The sequence below is a fragment of the Scyliorhinus canicula genome, chromosome 4 (genome assembly GCF_902713615.1).
Source record: "Scyliorhinus canicula chromosome 4, sScyCan1.1, whole genome shotgun sequence".
Lineage (NCBI taxonomy): Eukaryota > Metazoa > Chordata > Chondrichthyes > Carcharhiniformes > Scyliorhinidae > Scyliorhinus > Scyliorhinus canicula.
Genome location: NC_052149.1, coordinates 179199009 through 179215970, shown reverse-complemented (window position 1 = coordinate 179215970; position 16962 = coordinate 179199009). Strand labels below are relative to the sequence as shown.

At 47.1% G+C, this 16962-nt stretch overlaps 1 protein-coding gene across 2 annotated transcripts in view; it reads right to left on the bottom strand.

Moving 5' to 3' along the window:
• Positions 1-16962, bottom strand: part of LOC119965200 (eukaryotic translation initiation factor 4E-1A-like) — a 55924-nt gene that overhangs the window by 29415 nt on the left and 9547 nt on the right. The window contains exon 1 of one of the 2 annotated variants that reach the window (XM_038795631.1): positions 2030-2053. The exons of the other annotated variant lie outside the window; for it this stretch is intronic. Within the exon in view, the coding sequence (XP_038651559.1) occupies positions 2030-2038 (9 nt within the window). The 5' untranslated portion in view covers positions 2039-2053. Of the gene's footprint in view, positions 1-2029; positions 2054-16962 lie in introns of those variants that run through there. 2 annotated transcript variants of the gene reach the window in all.

Genomic DNA, 16962 nt, shown 5'->3' with positions numbered 1-16962 from the left:
ATAATCAAAGAGTAAGGGGTCGCCCATTTAAGATCGAGATGAGGAGGAATTTCTTCTCTCAGAGGGTAGTGAATCTGTGGAATTCTTTACTACAGAGAGCTGTAGCGGCTTAGATAGACAGATTTTTAATCAGTAAGGGAATCAGGGGTTATGGGGATAAGGCGGGAAAGTGGAGCTGATCATTACATCAGATCAGCCATGATCTCATTGATTGACGGAGCAAATTCAATGGGCTGAGTGGCCTAGTTCTGTTCCTATGTCTTATGGTCTTATTCGTATGTTTTCATTTAGAATATGGCAATTCAATATTTAGTAGTGAAGAAGAGAAGTCAGAACGAAAGATGAGTTTGATACCTTATTGAATGAGGTGGCATGGCAGCACAGTGGTTAGCACAGCACTAGGTACGGGGGTTAAATTCCAGCCTTGGTTGACTGTGTTGAGTTTGCACGTTCTCTTTGTGTCTGTGTGGGTTTCCTCCAGGTGCTCTGGCTTCCTCCCACAGCCCAAAGCTGTGCATATGGGTGGATTGACCATAGTCAATGCCAGGGTTTACTGGGATGGGGCAGGGTATTTGGCCTAGGTAGAGTGTTGGTGAGTCTTTTGGAGAGTTGATGCAGACTTGATGGGCTAAATGGCCTCCTTCTACACTGCAGGGATTCTATGGACCTCATTAATATGTTTGAACAGAGGCACATTAATATTCTAGGGCGTGGGAAATCTAAACCTCCAAGAAAATCTCAATCTGTGCTTGTAAGCGGATTATCGCAGTTCTCACAGCCTTCAGTGATGTGCCCAGGACAGCGGATCGTGCCGGAAGAAACTTAATGATTTAATACATTCAGCTGAGTATGCATATATCTTAATACATAAAGTAATTAAAACCTAAAACCTAGATTCTGACTGTAAAGGTCAAAAAAGGAAATAATGGTTATTCTGCCGGCTATGTTTTTGATGTATTAAATATAATCTTAATAAGAGCCAACAGTGTCTCCTTGTTAACCTTCTGAAGTGTCAAAAATGCAGTAACATTGGGTACGCTATGAAGTAGCCCCATCCAAACTTGATAAGACATAATGATATCTCCTTGCTAACTTTCTGAGTTGTCACAAAATGCTGTTACCTTGGAGATGATTATGACTTTGTCATAAGTGTTATAATGGAAAAAGTCCCCTGGGACACAAGCTTTCAGCTGTCTCTATGTGTGTCAGGAGATGATAGCAAGACTTTTAAAAACACATTTTCATTTCTTTCTCCAGGCGAAGCAGGCCCATAATGCCTGGGAGTGCTCAATGACTGGAGGGGGGCTGGCGGACATAAAGGAACGGACTGAACAGAAGGAGTGTGCTTGGCGACTGTTGGGTCTCTCAACCCCTATAATAAGCAGTGGTGTTGCAGATCGGGGGGCTGAGTCGAGGTAAAAAGAAAAGCTAATTGATCATATCATCAAGATGACAGTGAATTTGATGCAAAATTAATTTAGTTTTTTACAGCTTTCACACATCCCAGGGTCACAACAGAACAGAAAGTATATGAGTCTCATGCAGCAGCAGAGGTTTGATGGAGGCAAGTACATTGCAACAGTTTAGCTGCAGCAGAGGTGGGGTATGCCTTGCAGCAGGCTGATATTTCAGATTTTAAAGGGAATGCTGAAGAAGGTGCAGCACCAATAGGGATGCAGGAGGTTACGTCAGGTGGACGGGGAAGGATCTGGAGCGATGTGGAAGGAATGAGACTCCCTTTCCTCTCCCTCCAACACTGTCCATGGTACCCATTATTCCCGCCATTTTGGATCCTGGCTCCTCGGGTCCACACTTACACCCTTTCAATTGTGTTGGAAAGTACGACACAAACAATCCCTTGAACAAACAACTAGGAAATCTTTCCCATTTTTGCCTGGGTATTGTGAATTTTCGCCTAAGTGGTGGCCACGCAGAATCAGCAGACTTCAAAACTCCCCGTTCCCCGCAGCCCAGACCCCACTCACTTCAACACTAGCAAGTTTTCCCAACTGTCGGCCTTCTTACTCACGGTTTCCATTGAACAATGTTGTTAAACATTCACATCAACGGCAGTGCTTCGCCCAAAATCTATGTGTGTGTAAGTCCTTTCCCTAAAATCTTCTGTTGCTCCCGACACTGCCCCGCAGCTAGTCGGCGAAAATGTTTCCAGCGATTTAAACCTCTACACTTGTCTCCAGGTTTCTCTCCTGTTATATTTCTTTGATGCCACTAAGAGAAAAGGTATGGAGATGCTCACACTCTGGATTCTTGTAAAACATGGTGAGAGGTTTATTAAAGGTGTTGCTCACGCAATCAAGATGGTGAATTGCTCAAAGCCTGCACAAACATTCTGCTGACGTCACTACACATCATGTGATGCAGGACAAGCAGGAATGTATTCCCATATACATAACACCCCTCCTACAACATAATGCCTTCCTTCAACTTAGTTTGTGAAAGCTAGCAGAGCATTTGTGAGGATCCTTATGCAGCAGCACTAGCTATTTCTCTGTAAGTCCTTGCTCATGCAAAGTAAGAGCCCTCAGCTGCTGCTTGGTGTCCTGACCTTAAATACCCTGACAGTATAAAGCCCTCATTATTTTCCGAAGGAGGAGGTGACTTTTGTCAGAAGAAAGGCCAATGCCATCAACCCACAGCTGAGTGAACAGAGGCAAAAATTAAAAGAATACACCAGTTTGCAGCTGGCAACATGGTGAAAGGTCAGTTCAGCAAAAGATAAATAAAATACTGTGAGCTTCGCTTGTAACTTGTAAACAGGCTGTCTGATTACTGAAGGGTATACGGAATTGTCTTCCCATGGGACAGCCCACTACAAGGTCCAAACATGTGAGAAGACACAGGATGAACCAAGGATTTGAATTACAGTAAGCAGAAAGCTTCACTCAAAATGTTAACAAAGTCCTTTCTCCTGAGAGAAGGGAACATTTGGTAGAGAGGTCTGGGCAGATTAGATGAGCAGAAATTATTCCCATTGGTCAATGTGTCGAGAACCAGAGGACAGAGATTTAAGGTGAACGATAAAAGAACAGAAAGTGACACAACAGATAACCTTTTTACGCAGTGAGTGGTTAGGATGCAGAATGCACTGTCTGAGACTGTGGAGGAAGCAAATTCTAACATGGCTTTCAAAAGAGATTTGGATAATTATCTGTGGAAAAAGGATCAGGTGCAGGATTCTCGGTTGCCCATCACCGAAATTGGGGCCAGCGCCAGTTTGACGCCGGTCAACCATGCTCCGCCCCCTCTGAAATGGCACCATCACACCGCGCTCTGCACGCCGTGGCAATGCCGTTGGCACATCATTGGTCAGCCCTCCTACGATGCTCCGTCCCCGATGGGCTGAGTTCCCGACGGCGCAGGACACGGTTAGTCTCAGCTGTGCGGGAATCCGGCATGGCAGCTGCGGACTGTGACCAGCGCCGCCACACTTGATCAGGCTGTTAGGATGGATTGCCAATTTGCCCATGCAAGAGGTCGATGATGTCATCAACATATCATGAGAACGAACTCTTAAAGTCGCCTTATTCCAATTCGGAACAAACATGAATACACAACACTTTTCTCCCCTTTACATTAGAGGTTCCTGCCATGAAATACAGTATAATGTTACCAATCAAAATTTATAATATGAACAATTAATAAATACAACAATAAGTTAGGCGATTCGTTTGACGATGATTTCTGTCAGGCACCTGCATTTTCATGTTGACTGCAACCTCTGGTGTTTTTGGTTTTGTTTGAGCATCATCCATAGTTATCTCAACTGGAGTTGACATTGTGTTCACAGGCTGACTTGTGTTGAATTGTTCTCAATTGGGGTACTGTCTTGCACAGTTGTTTCTGGTATCGTCAGGTTCTCAGGAGAATATCTAGGTCTTCACTTGGCATGGCTTGTTGCGGACTATCAGATTGACTCTGTCTCTGACAAACTAGTTGTAGTTGCTAATAAAAGCTGATCAACATGTCTGCTCCACACCATATCGTCCTGAGTTTAATGTGTAGGAGACAGGTCATGTCTATGCTAAGGCAATAGCAGCTATTCATTTCTCATGGTGGTATAGTCCCTTGCAACACTTCTTGACCTTCTAAAAAATATGACATTTTTCCCTGTTCCCATGTTTCAAAACCTGACCTTGCTGTTTTCTCTCAATAATTTCTCTTGTCTTAGGCAGCTTCAACAAATCAAATGCTGTGCACAACTGATGTCTTACCATGAGTAATGCCAGAGAACTTTGGATTATCGAATATGTTGTATTCCTGTATGTCATCAGGAATTGGCTTAGTTATTTACTCAATGGTCCTTCCTCATGAGTTACCCTCAATGAATGCTCAATGAATGAACTCTTGCAAAATGAACTGTGGTCCATTGTCACTAACAAGTTGTTCATGGTAGCCAAATCTTGCAAAAAATCTCACCAAGTCTTTCTATTGACCTCTCTGAAGATGTAGGGCGCGGTTCTCCGCTCCCCACGCCGGGTGGGAGAATCGCGGGAGTGCCGGGCGAATAACGCCACGCCGCCCTGGAACCCCCCGCGATTCTCCCATCTCCCGGCGACCGGCGATTCTCCGGCCCGGATGGGCTGAGCGGCCTGACGACCCCGACGGGTTCACGCCGGCGGCAACCACACTTGGTCGCTGCAGCCGTGAACATCGCGCAACAGGTAAGTGTGGGGCCTGTGGGGGGCGGAGAGAGGATCGAACGCCACTGGCGTGCTCGTGAGGTGACTGGCCCGCGATCGGTGCCCACCGATCGTCGGGCCGACGTCTCTAAGAGACCCACTCTTTACCCTCCGCCGCCCCGCAAGATCAAGCCGCCATGTCTTGCGGGGCAGCGGAGGGGAAGATGTCAACCGCGCATGCACGGGTTGGAGCTGGCCAGCCTGCGCATGCGCGGCTGACGTCACTTAGGCGCCGCCGGCCGTGTCATTCTCGGCGCGCTGCTTTGACGCAAGCGTGAAGGCCCGGCGGCCACGTTTCTCGCAACGCTTCTCCTAGCCCCTCCGGGGGGGAGAGAATAGGGGGCAAGGAGCGGCCTCCGACGCCGGAGTGAAACACTCTGCGTTTCACTCCGGCGTCGGCACTCAGTCTCCCTTTGGGAGAATTGCGCCCATAGTCTTCTAAATGGAAAACTCAGGCCATTTTGAAAGGGCATCTCCCACAATAAAAAACATTCATTCTTCGAATGGTTCAGTGTAATCTCTACAAACTCTTTGCCATGGCCATTCTGGCCATTCCCATGTGAACAGTGGTGCTAGTGGAAAAAGGTTTCAAACGTTCATAAAAGCCGAACACATGTCCTCCTTCTCCTCGATTGCTCTATTGGGTCCTCTCCACCAAAAATATTTCCTTCATCCTTACTATCCCACAATGACCTTCATTGATTTAGGACATGTTTCCTTAACAATGGCGGATTGACAACACCCATTCCCCAGAGGAGACATACAGCCTGTATGGATAGTTTGAGTCTACGGGTAACATATGCCTTCAACTCTTGGTTGGCTCCCGCGGCCTTGCCACAAAGTACCATGTCCATAACTTCTGACAGTAGTGGATTATTTCTGGTATACATCTTAACTGGTCCTGCGGTTACAGGAGTATTGTCAACTTCTTTGAGACAGAAAGTATTCCCACTCGAACTACTCATTGGTAACTCATTAAATAAAGGTAAACGGGCAGCACGGTAGCATGGTGGTTAGCATAAATGCTTCACAGCTCCAGGGTCCCAGGTTCGATTCCCGGCTGGGTCACTGTCTGTGCGCAGTCTGCACGTCCTCCCCGTGTGTGCGTGGGTTTCCTCCGGGTGCTCCGGTTTCCTCCCACAGTCCAAAGATGTGCGGGTTAGGTGGATTGGCCATGCTAAATTGCCCGTAGTGTCCTAAAAAGTAAGGTTAAGAGGGGGGGTTGTTGGGTTACGGGTATAGGGTGGATACGTGAGTTTGAGTAGGGTGATCATTGCTCGGCACAACATCGAGGGCCGAAGGGCCTGTTCTGTGCTGTACTGTTCTATGTTCTATGTTCTATGGAGCAGTGGTCTGCACACATTGGTGGTCCACAGGGGGATACTGCAGGGGATCGGTGGAACAAAATGCATATACGTGTACCTTATATGTATCATAATCAATGGGTACATTATTATTTGCAATGTAATTTGCTTCAAAAACATCCGTATGTAATATAATCCATGATTATTCTTGATATTAAATAGTGTGGTGCTTTTGCATGATGTCAATGTGAACCAATGCTCCCCTCTGCATATATGTTGTTAAGAAACATTAGCCTGGCAAAGTCAAAAATGGATTGATGGCTTTCATCTGCCATGCTTAAGAGAAAAGAGACAGGTAATCAAAGAGACAGTGAGGCACCAACAACTGAAACCTAGTGCAATAAACGTCAGCGAAGAGTGCAGAAAAAATACAGCAGTAAATACTTAGGACTTGGATTTACTTACACAGATGCTGAAAATGAACCATTGCCATTATGTATCACGTGTTATGAAGCTCTGTCAAATGAAAGCTTAAAGCCTGCTAATCTTCGCTGTCATCTTGAGACTAAACATGGGGAATTCGTATCCAAACCAATCGAATTTTTCAAAACAAGCTCAAAGAATTTCAGAGTGGCAAGAAAATTAGGAATGTGCATTGTAAGAACCCTTCCTGATGATTCCCTTATTTCCCCTTTCTTTATTTTTTCCATTATCATTTTGATTCAAGGATGCTTAATGGATATGTCGTTTTAAGTCAAGCAGCAGAGAGAAGTTACAGCATAGTATAATGTGCTGCTAGCTTTGGACAGCAGAAGCCAGACTTATGGCACCCGGGAGATGGAGTGGGAGTCAGTTCGATCGGTTGGCTGGTGGCCAATGGAAAGGCCATATTCTGCCCAGTAACAAATAGTGATTGGATCCTGCCTGAGTGCGATGATTTCCAGAGACCTAACGAAATCGGAGTTGAGACCGGAAATCACAGGGACAAGGAGCTGTTCCCTTACTTCGCTCTCTCTCTCTCCAGAAAGGCTGTGCGTTGATGTATTTCTAAACCTACAAAGAATGAATCTATCTGCAGGGAAACTATTAACCTGGATCTGAAAGCTTACTTTGAAGGATGGTACATTTACATCTGCAGACAACATCTGCAGGCAGTGATAATGCTAAGGAGGAGGAGGCCTCATGTTGGGTAGCTTAGCTGATAGCAAGAACAAGGAAGCCATACACAATCAGGGACAGTTGATATTGCCAGAGGATAAGGAGATGGTATTATGCTGGGAGACAGAGCCTGCAAGCAAATTAACATGATTTCATTGCCGGATAGCACAGTCCAGTGCAGAATCGATGAGACGGCTTAAAATTGTTTCAGAATACCCAGAACTGTCCGACAAGGTAGTAACATTTCTTCTGATGCCTTTTCCTACCATCTACCTTTGCGAAACTGGATTGTCAGGGCTTGTCGCATTGAAGACAAAATTTTATAATTGACATGTATGTGGGACCAGATCTCCGATTGAGACTGTCATCCCAGCAACCAGCATTTGATATCTGCAAAACACAGTCAGCCTTCTCATTACTTCAGTGTTATCTATTTCCATTGGTAGGCCTACTGCAGGTAAAAGTGCTGTGATGAGTGCAATATATTTGCGAGTGTGCATCATAAACTATTAGAAATAGCTGCGTTTTAAATACCCTTCGATATATAAGTTTGACTCCTGTCAGCCAAAGGCTATGTAAAATATTATGCTTGAAACAGCTTGCGTTCGTTGTCGTCTTTGATGACGATCTATGGTCCACATAAAGCAAAAGGTTAGGAACCGCTGATCTGGAAAGTCTATCAGTGTTCCCATGGAGATTTAATTGACAATATTTTATTGTGTATGTATGTGCTGACAACAGCATCCGGCTAGCTGCTAGAGATGGAATACCTGTGTGTGGCTCAAGTATCATTGTCACTGGGCAATGATCCATTATAAAGTAAATTTCCTTCCATATAGGCATTGGTAAAAAGAGTTTGATTCCGAAATGATATCTGGAGCTTCATTTTCTATTGGTGCATAGTTAATTTCTGCTTTGTTCAAGTGTCTTGATGCAAAAGCTATTGGCTTCTCTTCACCATTGGCAATATGTGAGAAACCACTGCTCTCAACCCATAAGGCGATGCATCACAAGCAGGTTGCATGGGTAACTTCGGATCAAAGTGTGTCAGGACTTTAGTAGTGCCTCTCTGGTTTGTACACAGGCCTTCTCGCACTTATCCACCCATTTCCATTTCCTGTTTTGATACAATAAGTTGTGTAGAGGCTTGAGAATACTTGAGATTATGGACAAACCTTCCATAATAGTTTAATAAACCCAAAAATGACTGAAGTTGATTTACATTTTGAGATGCAGGTGTCTCAGTTTAACTTTTACTTTTGAAGACAATATGTGCAGTGACTTAGTTCAATAGAAGATTTGAAGAATTCACATTTATCCTTCCGTCCTCGTAATCCGTAATCTTCTACTCTCTCAGTCGTAGCATCTAAATTTTGAAGATGTCCTTCTTCACTCTTTTCAGTAACTAAGACATTGTCTAAGTAGCACTGGACTTCTTCTAGTCCGCTTAGAATTTGATCTATGTCATGTTGGAACAATGCATGTGCGGATGTGATGCCAAATGAAAGTCTTTATATCGGAATAGCTCTTTGTATCAATTAATATTCGATTTTGTCAAATATTATTGTGTATCTGGAGCCACATTTATCTGGAGTTAAGCTTGACTAAGCTTGACTCCAGCTAACCAGCAACTAAATCATCAATTAAATGCAGAGGGTACTGCTCTGCACATATTAACGGACTGACCGTGAGTTTGAAATCATCTCATATGTGTGTTGAGTCATCTTTCTTCATTCCGGGCACTATTGGCAAGGCCCAATCACTTGCATTAACAGGTTTGAGGACCCCTGCCATGACCAGCCTCTAGTTCTGCCTCGACCTGAGGCCTGATGGCATATGGCATTGGCCTAACCTTTAAACAAATTGCTTAGCTTTCATCCTTAATCTTTAGCTTGACTGATATCTCTTTCATGCTTCGCAGCTCTCCATTAAAGACAATGGTATGTTTCTTTAAAATCTTCGGTAGACATGCGTCGGACACCGACATGAGATTCACCTCGGCCCAGTTCAACTTGATTCTCTCCAGCCAGGTTCTTCCCATTAGGGCTGGGATAGTTACCTTTAACGACATACAGGGACAAGTCTACAGTTTGTCCCTTTAACTGCACATTTACATCAATACGGTCCCTCAACAGAACCTCTTCCCCAGCATAGGTTTTCAGTATTTGAGGGTTTGGCAATATGTTTTTAGTTTCTCTTGATGAACAGCTTCTGGTGCCAACGAAACCGCTGCTCCAGTGTCCACCTCCATTTTCACCAGTTGTCAGTCCTGTAAAGGAGTGACCCACTAACGGTTTCTTGCGCCTGCAATGGCCAGTATATTCAGGCCATGTTGTCATCTGACTGTAATTTTGGACCTTTTTTGTGAAATGGATCCTTTTCCCTCTCTTCAGTTTTCCATTTAAAACACTTGGTTCTCACTTTTTAGAACTCTTGTTTGGAACTTGTTGTTTCTTTCCTCAAGATGCACATTCATTGTGCCCCTTTTTACCACAATTTCTGCATTTTGCATCTTTGCACCAGAAGTCTTCAAGTGCAAACTTGATGTGCCAAATGGCCTCCTTTTCCCCAGTGGTGATTCTAAGGCATCTCCAAATTCATAGTATTCGGCTAATTTCTTCAAAGTAGCTATGAACTTTGTGATTGATTCACTTTCTTGTTTGTTACGTTTGTGGAACCTGAACCTCTCGGCGATCATCAAATGTTGAGGTGAGAAGTGGCCCTTGAATTGATGTCTCCTTGATTTCGTTATAGATTTTCAAACCTGTTTTTTCTGGCTGCATCAGACTTCACAGGCGGTTGAATGTTTTACCCCCATTGCAATCAGGAAAGTTGGGACTACATTATCTGCCGTAACTTCATTTGTTTGGACAAAATAATCAAATCTTTCAGTGTATGAGCGCCACCACTTGGTGTCCTCATCATACAGTCCCACGGTGCCAACCATTCCTGCCATTTTTACTATGGAAAGGGCCTGCGTAAGCACGATGCGCCATAACATTTTTAGCAAATATCTTGCTTCTTTTTTCAAACAAGGCACCCTGAACTCAGCCTGCTTCCGTCCGAGATTTAGAAGCCCCCCCCCCAGCTCTAAACTATTGTTGCAGGTTAATTACTACTCTCAGTGCTCCTGTACGATTCCAGATCTTTCCAGGCAGAGCACGTGGCGAGCTTATTTTTGATGTTGTTTCCTCTGAAATCTATGCTTAAATATTGATTCCTTTGATGGCTGCTACCATTATTTGGCACTCCTCCATCACCAGCTTTGGTGTAGCAAAGTGTTTAGTTTCTCAATCCCTTTTGGATGTCTATGCATGGATCAATGATTTTTCTATAATTACTTTGTTTCTCCAGGAATTTGCCAGTGTGGTTCCGACCTCGTCGCCAGTTTTCTTTAAGGGATAGACTTGCAGACCACGAAGGTACAAAGAAAAAAGTGCTTTATTGGAAAGTTGTTTACTCCATAGGCTGTGAGGATAAACTACCTGTTTCCCTGCGCAAAGGTCGATGATGTCATCAATACATCATGTGATCGGACTCTTAAAATAATCTTGTTCCAACTTGGAACAAACATGAATACATGACAGAACCTTACTCCTGAATGTTAGAAAATGTATTAAAATTGCCAATTAGGCATAATAGCAGGAAGTGGGCATCATTACCCAAATTTTTAATTTTGGAAAAGAAAGTAGAATTTTGTAATTTTTATCTCCATTAATTGATCATCAAGTGTGTGGTAGTCACCACTGTTGTATTGTATATATCACATATGAGGTGTATTACGGTAAGGCTCCTGTAGTACAGGTACAGGGGTTGATCCCTGCCTGCTGGCTCTGCCCAGTAGGCGGAGTATAAATGTGTGGGCTCTCCGAGCTGCAGCCATTTCGCAGCAGCTGTGGGAGGCTCCACATCTCTGCGTAATAAAGCCTCGATTACACTCTACTCTCGTCTCGTCGTAATTGATAGTACATCAATTTATTACGCAGAGATTTTTCAACGATGGTTCTCGTATCACGCCTGATCGCCTGCAGCTGCACCCTCAAGCAGACAACGCCAAGTCGGCCTTCGCACATTGGCTAGCTTGCTTTGAAGCCTACATCGGATCTGCGACAGAACCACCCTCAGAGGCACAGAAGCTCCAGATCCTGTACACGCGGCTGAGCTCTGATATCTTTCCCCTCATCCGGGACACGCCGGCCTACGCTGAGGCCATGGCGCTACTGAAGGAGAACTACACTCAGCAAACCAACAAAATTTACGCCAGGCACCTCCTGTCCACGTGGCATCAACTCCCCGGTGAGTCTGTGGAAGATTTCTGGCATGCCCTGCACGCCCTGGCAAGGGACTGCGATTGCCAGGCCATTTCGGCCGTTGAACATTCTGAACTTCTAATTTGGGACGCTTTTGTTACGGGCATAGGATCAGCTTACATGCGCCAGCGCCTCTTAGAAGGGGCAACCCTCGACCTCGCCATGACCAAGAAACTTGCAATCACACTCGCAGTTGCCTCCTGCAGTGTACAGGCGTACGCCCTGGAAAGCACGGCCCACCCCTCCTGGGCATCATGGACCCCGCCAGCGAACACTCCATCATGGACCCCACCAGCGACAGCCCCCAGCCAACCCTAGGCCTGCGCCACGTGGCAGCCAACCAACCCCGGGGGACCCAAGTGCTACTTCTGTGGACAGAGAAAACACCCCCAGCAGCGCTGCCCGGCATAGAGCGCACACTTCAAGGCCTGCGGGAAGGAAGGGCATTTTGCTGCTGTGTACAGAAATAGAACTCCAAGAGAAAATGCTGGAAAATCTCAGCAGCTCTGACAGCATCTGTAGGGAGAGAAAACACTTAACGTTTCAAGTCCAGATGACCCTTTGTTGAGAGTGTTAAATGGACCAGTTGAAAAGTTCCCAGGTGTTTGCCCACCTGAAAAGTTTGAAGCCTAATGTGGTTTTTCTACAAGATACACATTGAGAATTGAAATGAAATGAAATGAAAATCGCTTATTGTCATCAGTAGGCTTCAATGAAGTTACTGTGAAAAGCCCCTAGTCGCCACGGTCCCTCTGTGTCTTAACATCAAAATTGTGATCAAAAGAGTGAAACGCTTTCCCCACCCTTCCTCGCCGCAGTGTTGTTCGATCTCTAATTCCCCCATTATGTGAATCGTTTGTTGGAGCCAGTCTGCTCCCTGCGATCCCTGTGGAGGTTGGACATGATGCCGTTTACTGATAAGGGTTTTTGCGAGCGGGTATCCTCCACTATTAAGGAGTATGTGGAGTTCAATAAGAACAAGGCGGTCTTGCCCTCCACATGCTGGGAAGCATTGAAAGCGGTCATTAGAACATAGAACAGTACAGCACAGAACAGGCCCTTCGGCCCTCAATGTTGTGCCGAGCCATGATCACCCTACTCAAACCCACGTATCCACCCTATACCCGTAACCCAACAACCCCCCCTTAACCTTACTTTTATTAGGACACTACGGGCAATTTAGCATGGCCAATCCACCTAACCCGCACATCTTTGGACTGTGGGAGGAAACCGGAGCACCCGGAGGAAACCCACGCACACAGGGGGAGGACGTGCAGACTCCACACAGACAGTGACCCAGCCGGGAATCGAACCTGGGACCCTGGAGCTGTGAAGCATTTATGCTAACCACCTGCTGCCCCAAAATTCCATTAGTTGCCATGGTGGGATTTGAACCCTTGTCCCCAGAGCATTAGCCTGGGCCTCTGGATTACTAGCCCAGTGATATTAGCACTACATCCCCATCTCCCCAAACACTTACTGTTAAGGGGGAAGGTAATTTCATATAAGGCACACAGGGATAAATCTGAGAGGGTGGAGAGACAGAGGCTGGTGGATTCCATTCTTGAAGGTGGACTGCCAATGCTCGATTTCCCCAACGCCAGAGCTTTTGGCAGAGAAAAATAAATTATTGATGGTTTTCGAGTTGTTGTCAATGGGGAATGCAGTGAGCCAATTTTGTCGCTCGAATGGGATGTTTTATGAGTATGAGGAGAAGGCCAGCTGTCTGTTAACTCACCAGCTGAGGTGACAGACTGGCTCCTGGAAGATAGTTCAGGTTAGGGACTCGGGTGGCAGGTTGGTTTCTGTCCCAGAGAAGGTCAGTGAGATGTTTGAGACTTTTTACCGTGAGCGATATAAGTGTGAGCCTCCAGAGGAAGATTTGACAATGTTACAATTTTTGAATGGGTTAACCTTCCCAGAAGTGGAACAGAAAAGAAAGCAGAAGAGTTGGAGGAGCTGATTGAACGGGAGGAGATCATGAACTCTATTAGGTTAATGCAGATGGGTAAAGCACTGGGTCCGGATAGATTCCCAATAAATTTTATAAACAGTTTGCTGGTCTACTGGTTCTACTTCTATAGGATATGTTCAATGATTCTCTGTCCCGGGGCGTGTTGCACCACCACTCAAGACGCTGACGTTGTGCTCCAGGCTTTCCATTGCAGTCCCCACCCTAGCAATGTTGGCCTCAGTTTCACACATTGGCGGCATCATCTACTGCACCTGGGCCTTTGGGACTCCTCTAATGGACTAATCACTCGCTGGAATTTCACTGCCATTCGCTCCTGAATGTCACGGCTCTGTCCTATCATCTGCATCAGCTCTGGGAGGTCCTTGTCCAGAGGTTCAGCATCTGAATGGGACTAAGCTGAGTCCTGGGTTCCAGCAGACATCCGACTGTTGACTTCCTTGGATGTTCCTGCCTCCACTTGATGTGCATCAGCAACTGTATGGTTCTCACTAGATTGTGCCACAGAAGCCTGTCCACAAATGACACCCATCGAAGTGTGTGTCTCTGTCCTGGTTGAAGGTGGGAGTTAAAGCTGTGACGCATTGATGGTGGTCTCCTCGGAGCTCTCTTCCAAGGTGGTCCCTTGGGTGGTAGAGGGGGAAAGACTCCAGATGTCCCAGCTCCATCAGATGGAGATGCTGCGAGACAATGGACATGTGGTCTGTGAGAGGGAAGGATAATTTTGTCTCACATGAACAACTCAGTTGAGACAGGTCACCTTGGTGAACGGGCAATGGATCCTCACCTCTGCGGCGCAGGCCAACGTCATTGTCGGTGACTGCTCTCTCCTCAGTCAACCCTGTGATTTCCAGAGACTACTCGTCATAGGGGGTGAGGACTCAGATCTGTGGTACTCCACCCTCCATCTTGGTCCTTTCTCACTTATTATGGGCTTCCTTCTGCTCCGGGGGCAAAGAGAGGCCAGTGTGAGCCGCATGCTTGATGAGTCGAGGGATGGGGTCAAAAGCAGGTGGTGTGTGTGGGTACCGTACATGGACTTGAAGAGGTTGTGATGGTGGGTGCCTGTAGGTTCTGAGGAACAAACACAAAGATCGAATGTGGAGAGGGTGCGAGGTGTCAGCCAGATTTGGGAAGGGGGTGTTGAGAATTTGAGGGGTGGCAGGTGGAACCAAGAGAGAGGTGGTAACTTACTCTTGCAAGTCAGTGGAGATCGTTGATCTTTGTCCTACATTGGATGGTGGCCTACTTTGTCATGCTGCCCGCACTGACAGCTGCTGTCACTGCCTCCCAGATGGTATTGCTGATGCTTCTATTGATGCTCCGAACCCCTTGGGGGAACTGGATGTCCCGTCTCCCATCCACTGAGTCCAGAATCCAGGCTAGGTCGGCATCCCCAAAGTGAGGAGCAGGTCTGCCCGCTGCCATGCTGGTGTGCTTAACGGAGTGAGTGAGTAGTGAGGGAGTGTTTAAAAACAGATCCCCCTTGTTGGTGGCGCGATGCTGGTGGATCAGACAGTGAGAAAGCCAACAATGGTGAGAAGCTTACGGGAGCTCATTTCTGGCACTAAGTGTTGTTAAATACGAACCACGGTCTCATGTGGGTGTCGAGAAACATACTGCCGATCACACCCAAAATGACCCTGAGAAGCATAGAAAATAGAAGCACGATGGGCCATTCGGCCTTTCAAGCATGTTCCGCCAGTCATTATGATCATGGCTGATTATACAATTGTGGTATTATGACTAGAGGTACGACGGTACCTGGGAGTGCTGAGCCACCATTGGTGGAGAAGGCTCGCTGCTCATTGGCCCAATGGTTTGTAACCCATTGTAGCGCATCAATTTAATCGACAAGATTTTAAAGAATGGAGCTCCGCATCAAGCCGGACTGTCCACAGATAAGCCCCCACGCGGCTAACGCAGCAACAGCCTTTAAGCACTGGTTAGCATGTTTTAACGGCTACCTCGGCACGGCAGAAAGCACACCTATGAGGGAGCAGAAACTACAGGTATTGCATTCGTGAGTTGTCTCGGACGTCTACACGTTCATCAAGGAGGCTACGGACTACGATTCCGCAATGGAACTACTCAAAGGACATTATATCCGCCCAGTAAACCAAGTCTATGCTCAGCATCTACTGGCAACAAGGCGGCAGACCCTGGTGAGTCATTAGACAAATTTTATTGTGCGCTACTCGTACTGGGGAGGAACTGCGGCTGCCCGCACGTTTCGGCCAACACACAGAACTGTTGATCCGTGACGTTTATGTTGCAGGTATGTAGTCCCAATAAATCCACCAGAGACTTCTGGAAAAAGAAACTTTGAGCCTCACGGAGGCACGGGCCCTCGCAAACTCACTGGACGTTGCCTCCCGAAACGCCCGCGCCTACGCCCCCGACCGCGCGGCGGCCCCCTGGGCAGCGTGGAATTCTCCCCCCACAGACTCTGAACCGCCTCAGGCCTGCACTGCGAGACACCCTGGAAACCCCACTGGACCCCGTTGCTATTTTTGTGGACAGGCAAAACACCCCCGACAGCATTGCCCAGCCCAATCGGCAACGTGTAAGGGGTATGGCAAGAAGGGCCATTTCATGGTGGTCTGCCAAGCCAGGGCGGTCACTGCGGTCCGGGGCAGCGAATGCGGGTCGCCACTCTGACTCTCTCCACGGGCGCCTTGCGGTCCATGAAATGCGCCGTCTTCCTCCCCCAGCGCCACGTGTGGCCTCCGGGCATTGCCACCTTTCTCTGCTGACGCCACGTGTGGGGGATGGACGCCGCCATTTTGTCCACCCTCAGCCACGTGCGACCAGTGGGCGCCGCCATCTTGGACCGGCTCCAAGGACCACGCACCGCCTGATGATGACCCCGAAGTTCTGCCGCAATTGGCATCGGTAACTTTGGACCAGTCTCGACCCTGCACTCTCTCCACAACAACGACGAAAGTACTGATCAAAAGGCACGAGACATCCTGTCTGCTCGACTCTGGGAGCACGAAGAGTTTTATACACCCCGACACGGTAAGACGCTGTTCTCTTCCTGTCCATCCTGTCAATCCAAAGATCTCCCTGGCCTCTGGCTCCCATTCGGTTGAGATAAAGGGGTATTCTGAAGCGAATCTCACTGTCCAGGGGAGGGACTTCAAAAATTATAGGCTCTACGTCCTCCCCCATCGCACGCGGCCACACTCCTGGGGTTAGACTTTCAATGTAATCTTCAGAGTCTGACGTTTAAATTCGGCAGCCCTATACCCCCTCTCACTGTCTGCAACCTCGCGACCCTCAAGGTCAATCCCCCCTCCCTGTTTGCAAACCTCACCCCGGATTGCAAACCCATCACCACCAGGAGCAGACGATACAGTGCCCAGGACCGGACCTTCATCAGGTCCGAGGTCCAGCAGCTCTTGAGGGAAGGGGTCATCGCGGCTAGAAACAGCCCCTGGCGAGCACAAGTTTTGGCGGTGAAGACCGCGGACACGAATAGGATGGTCATAGACTACAGTCAGACCATCAACAGG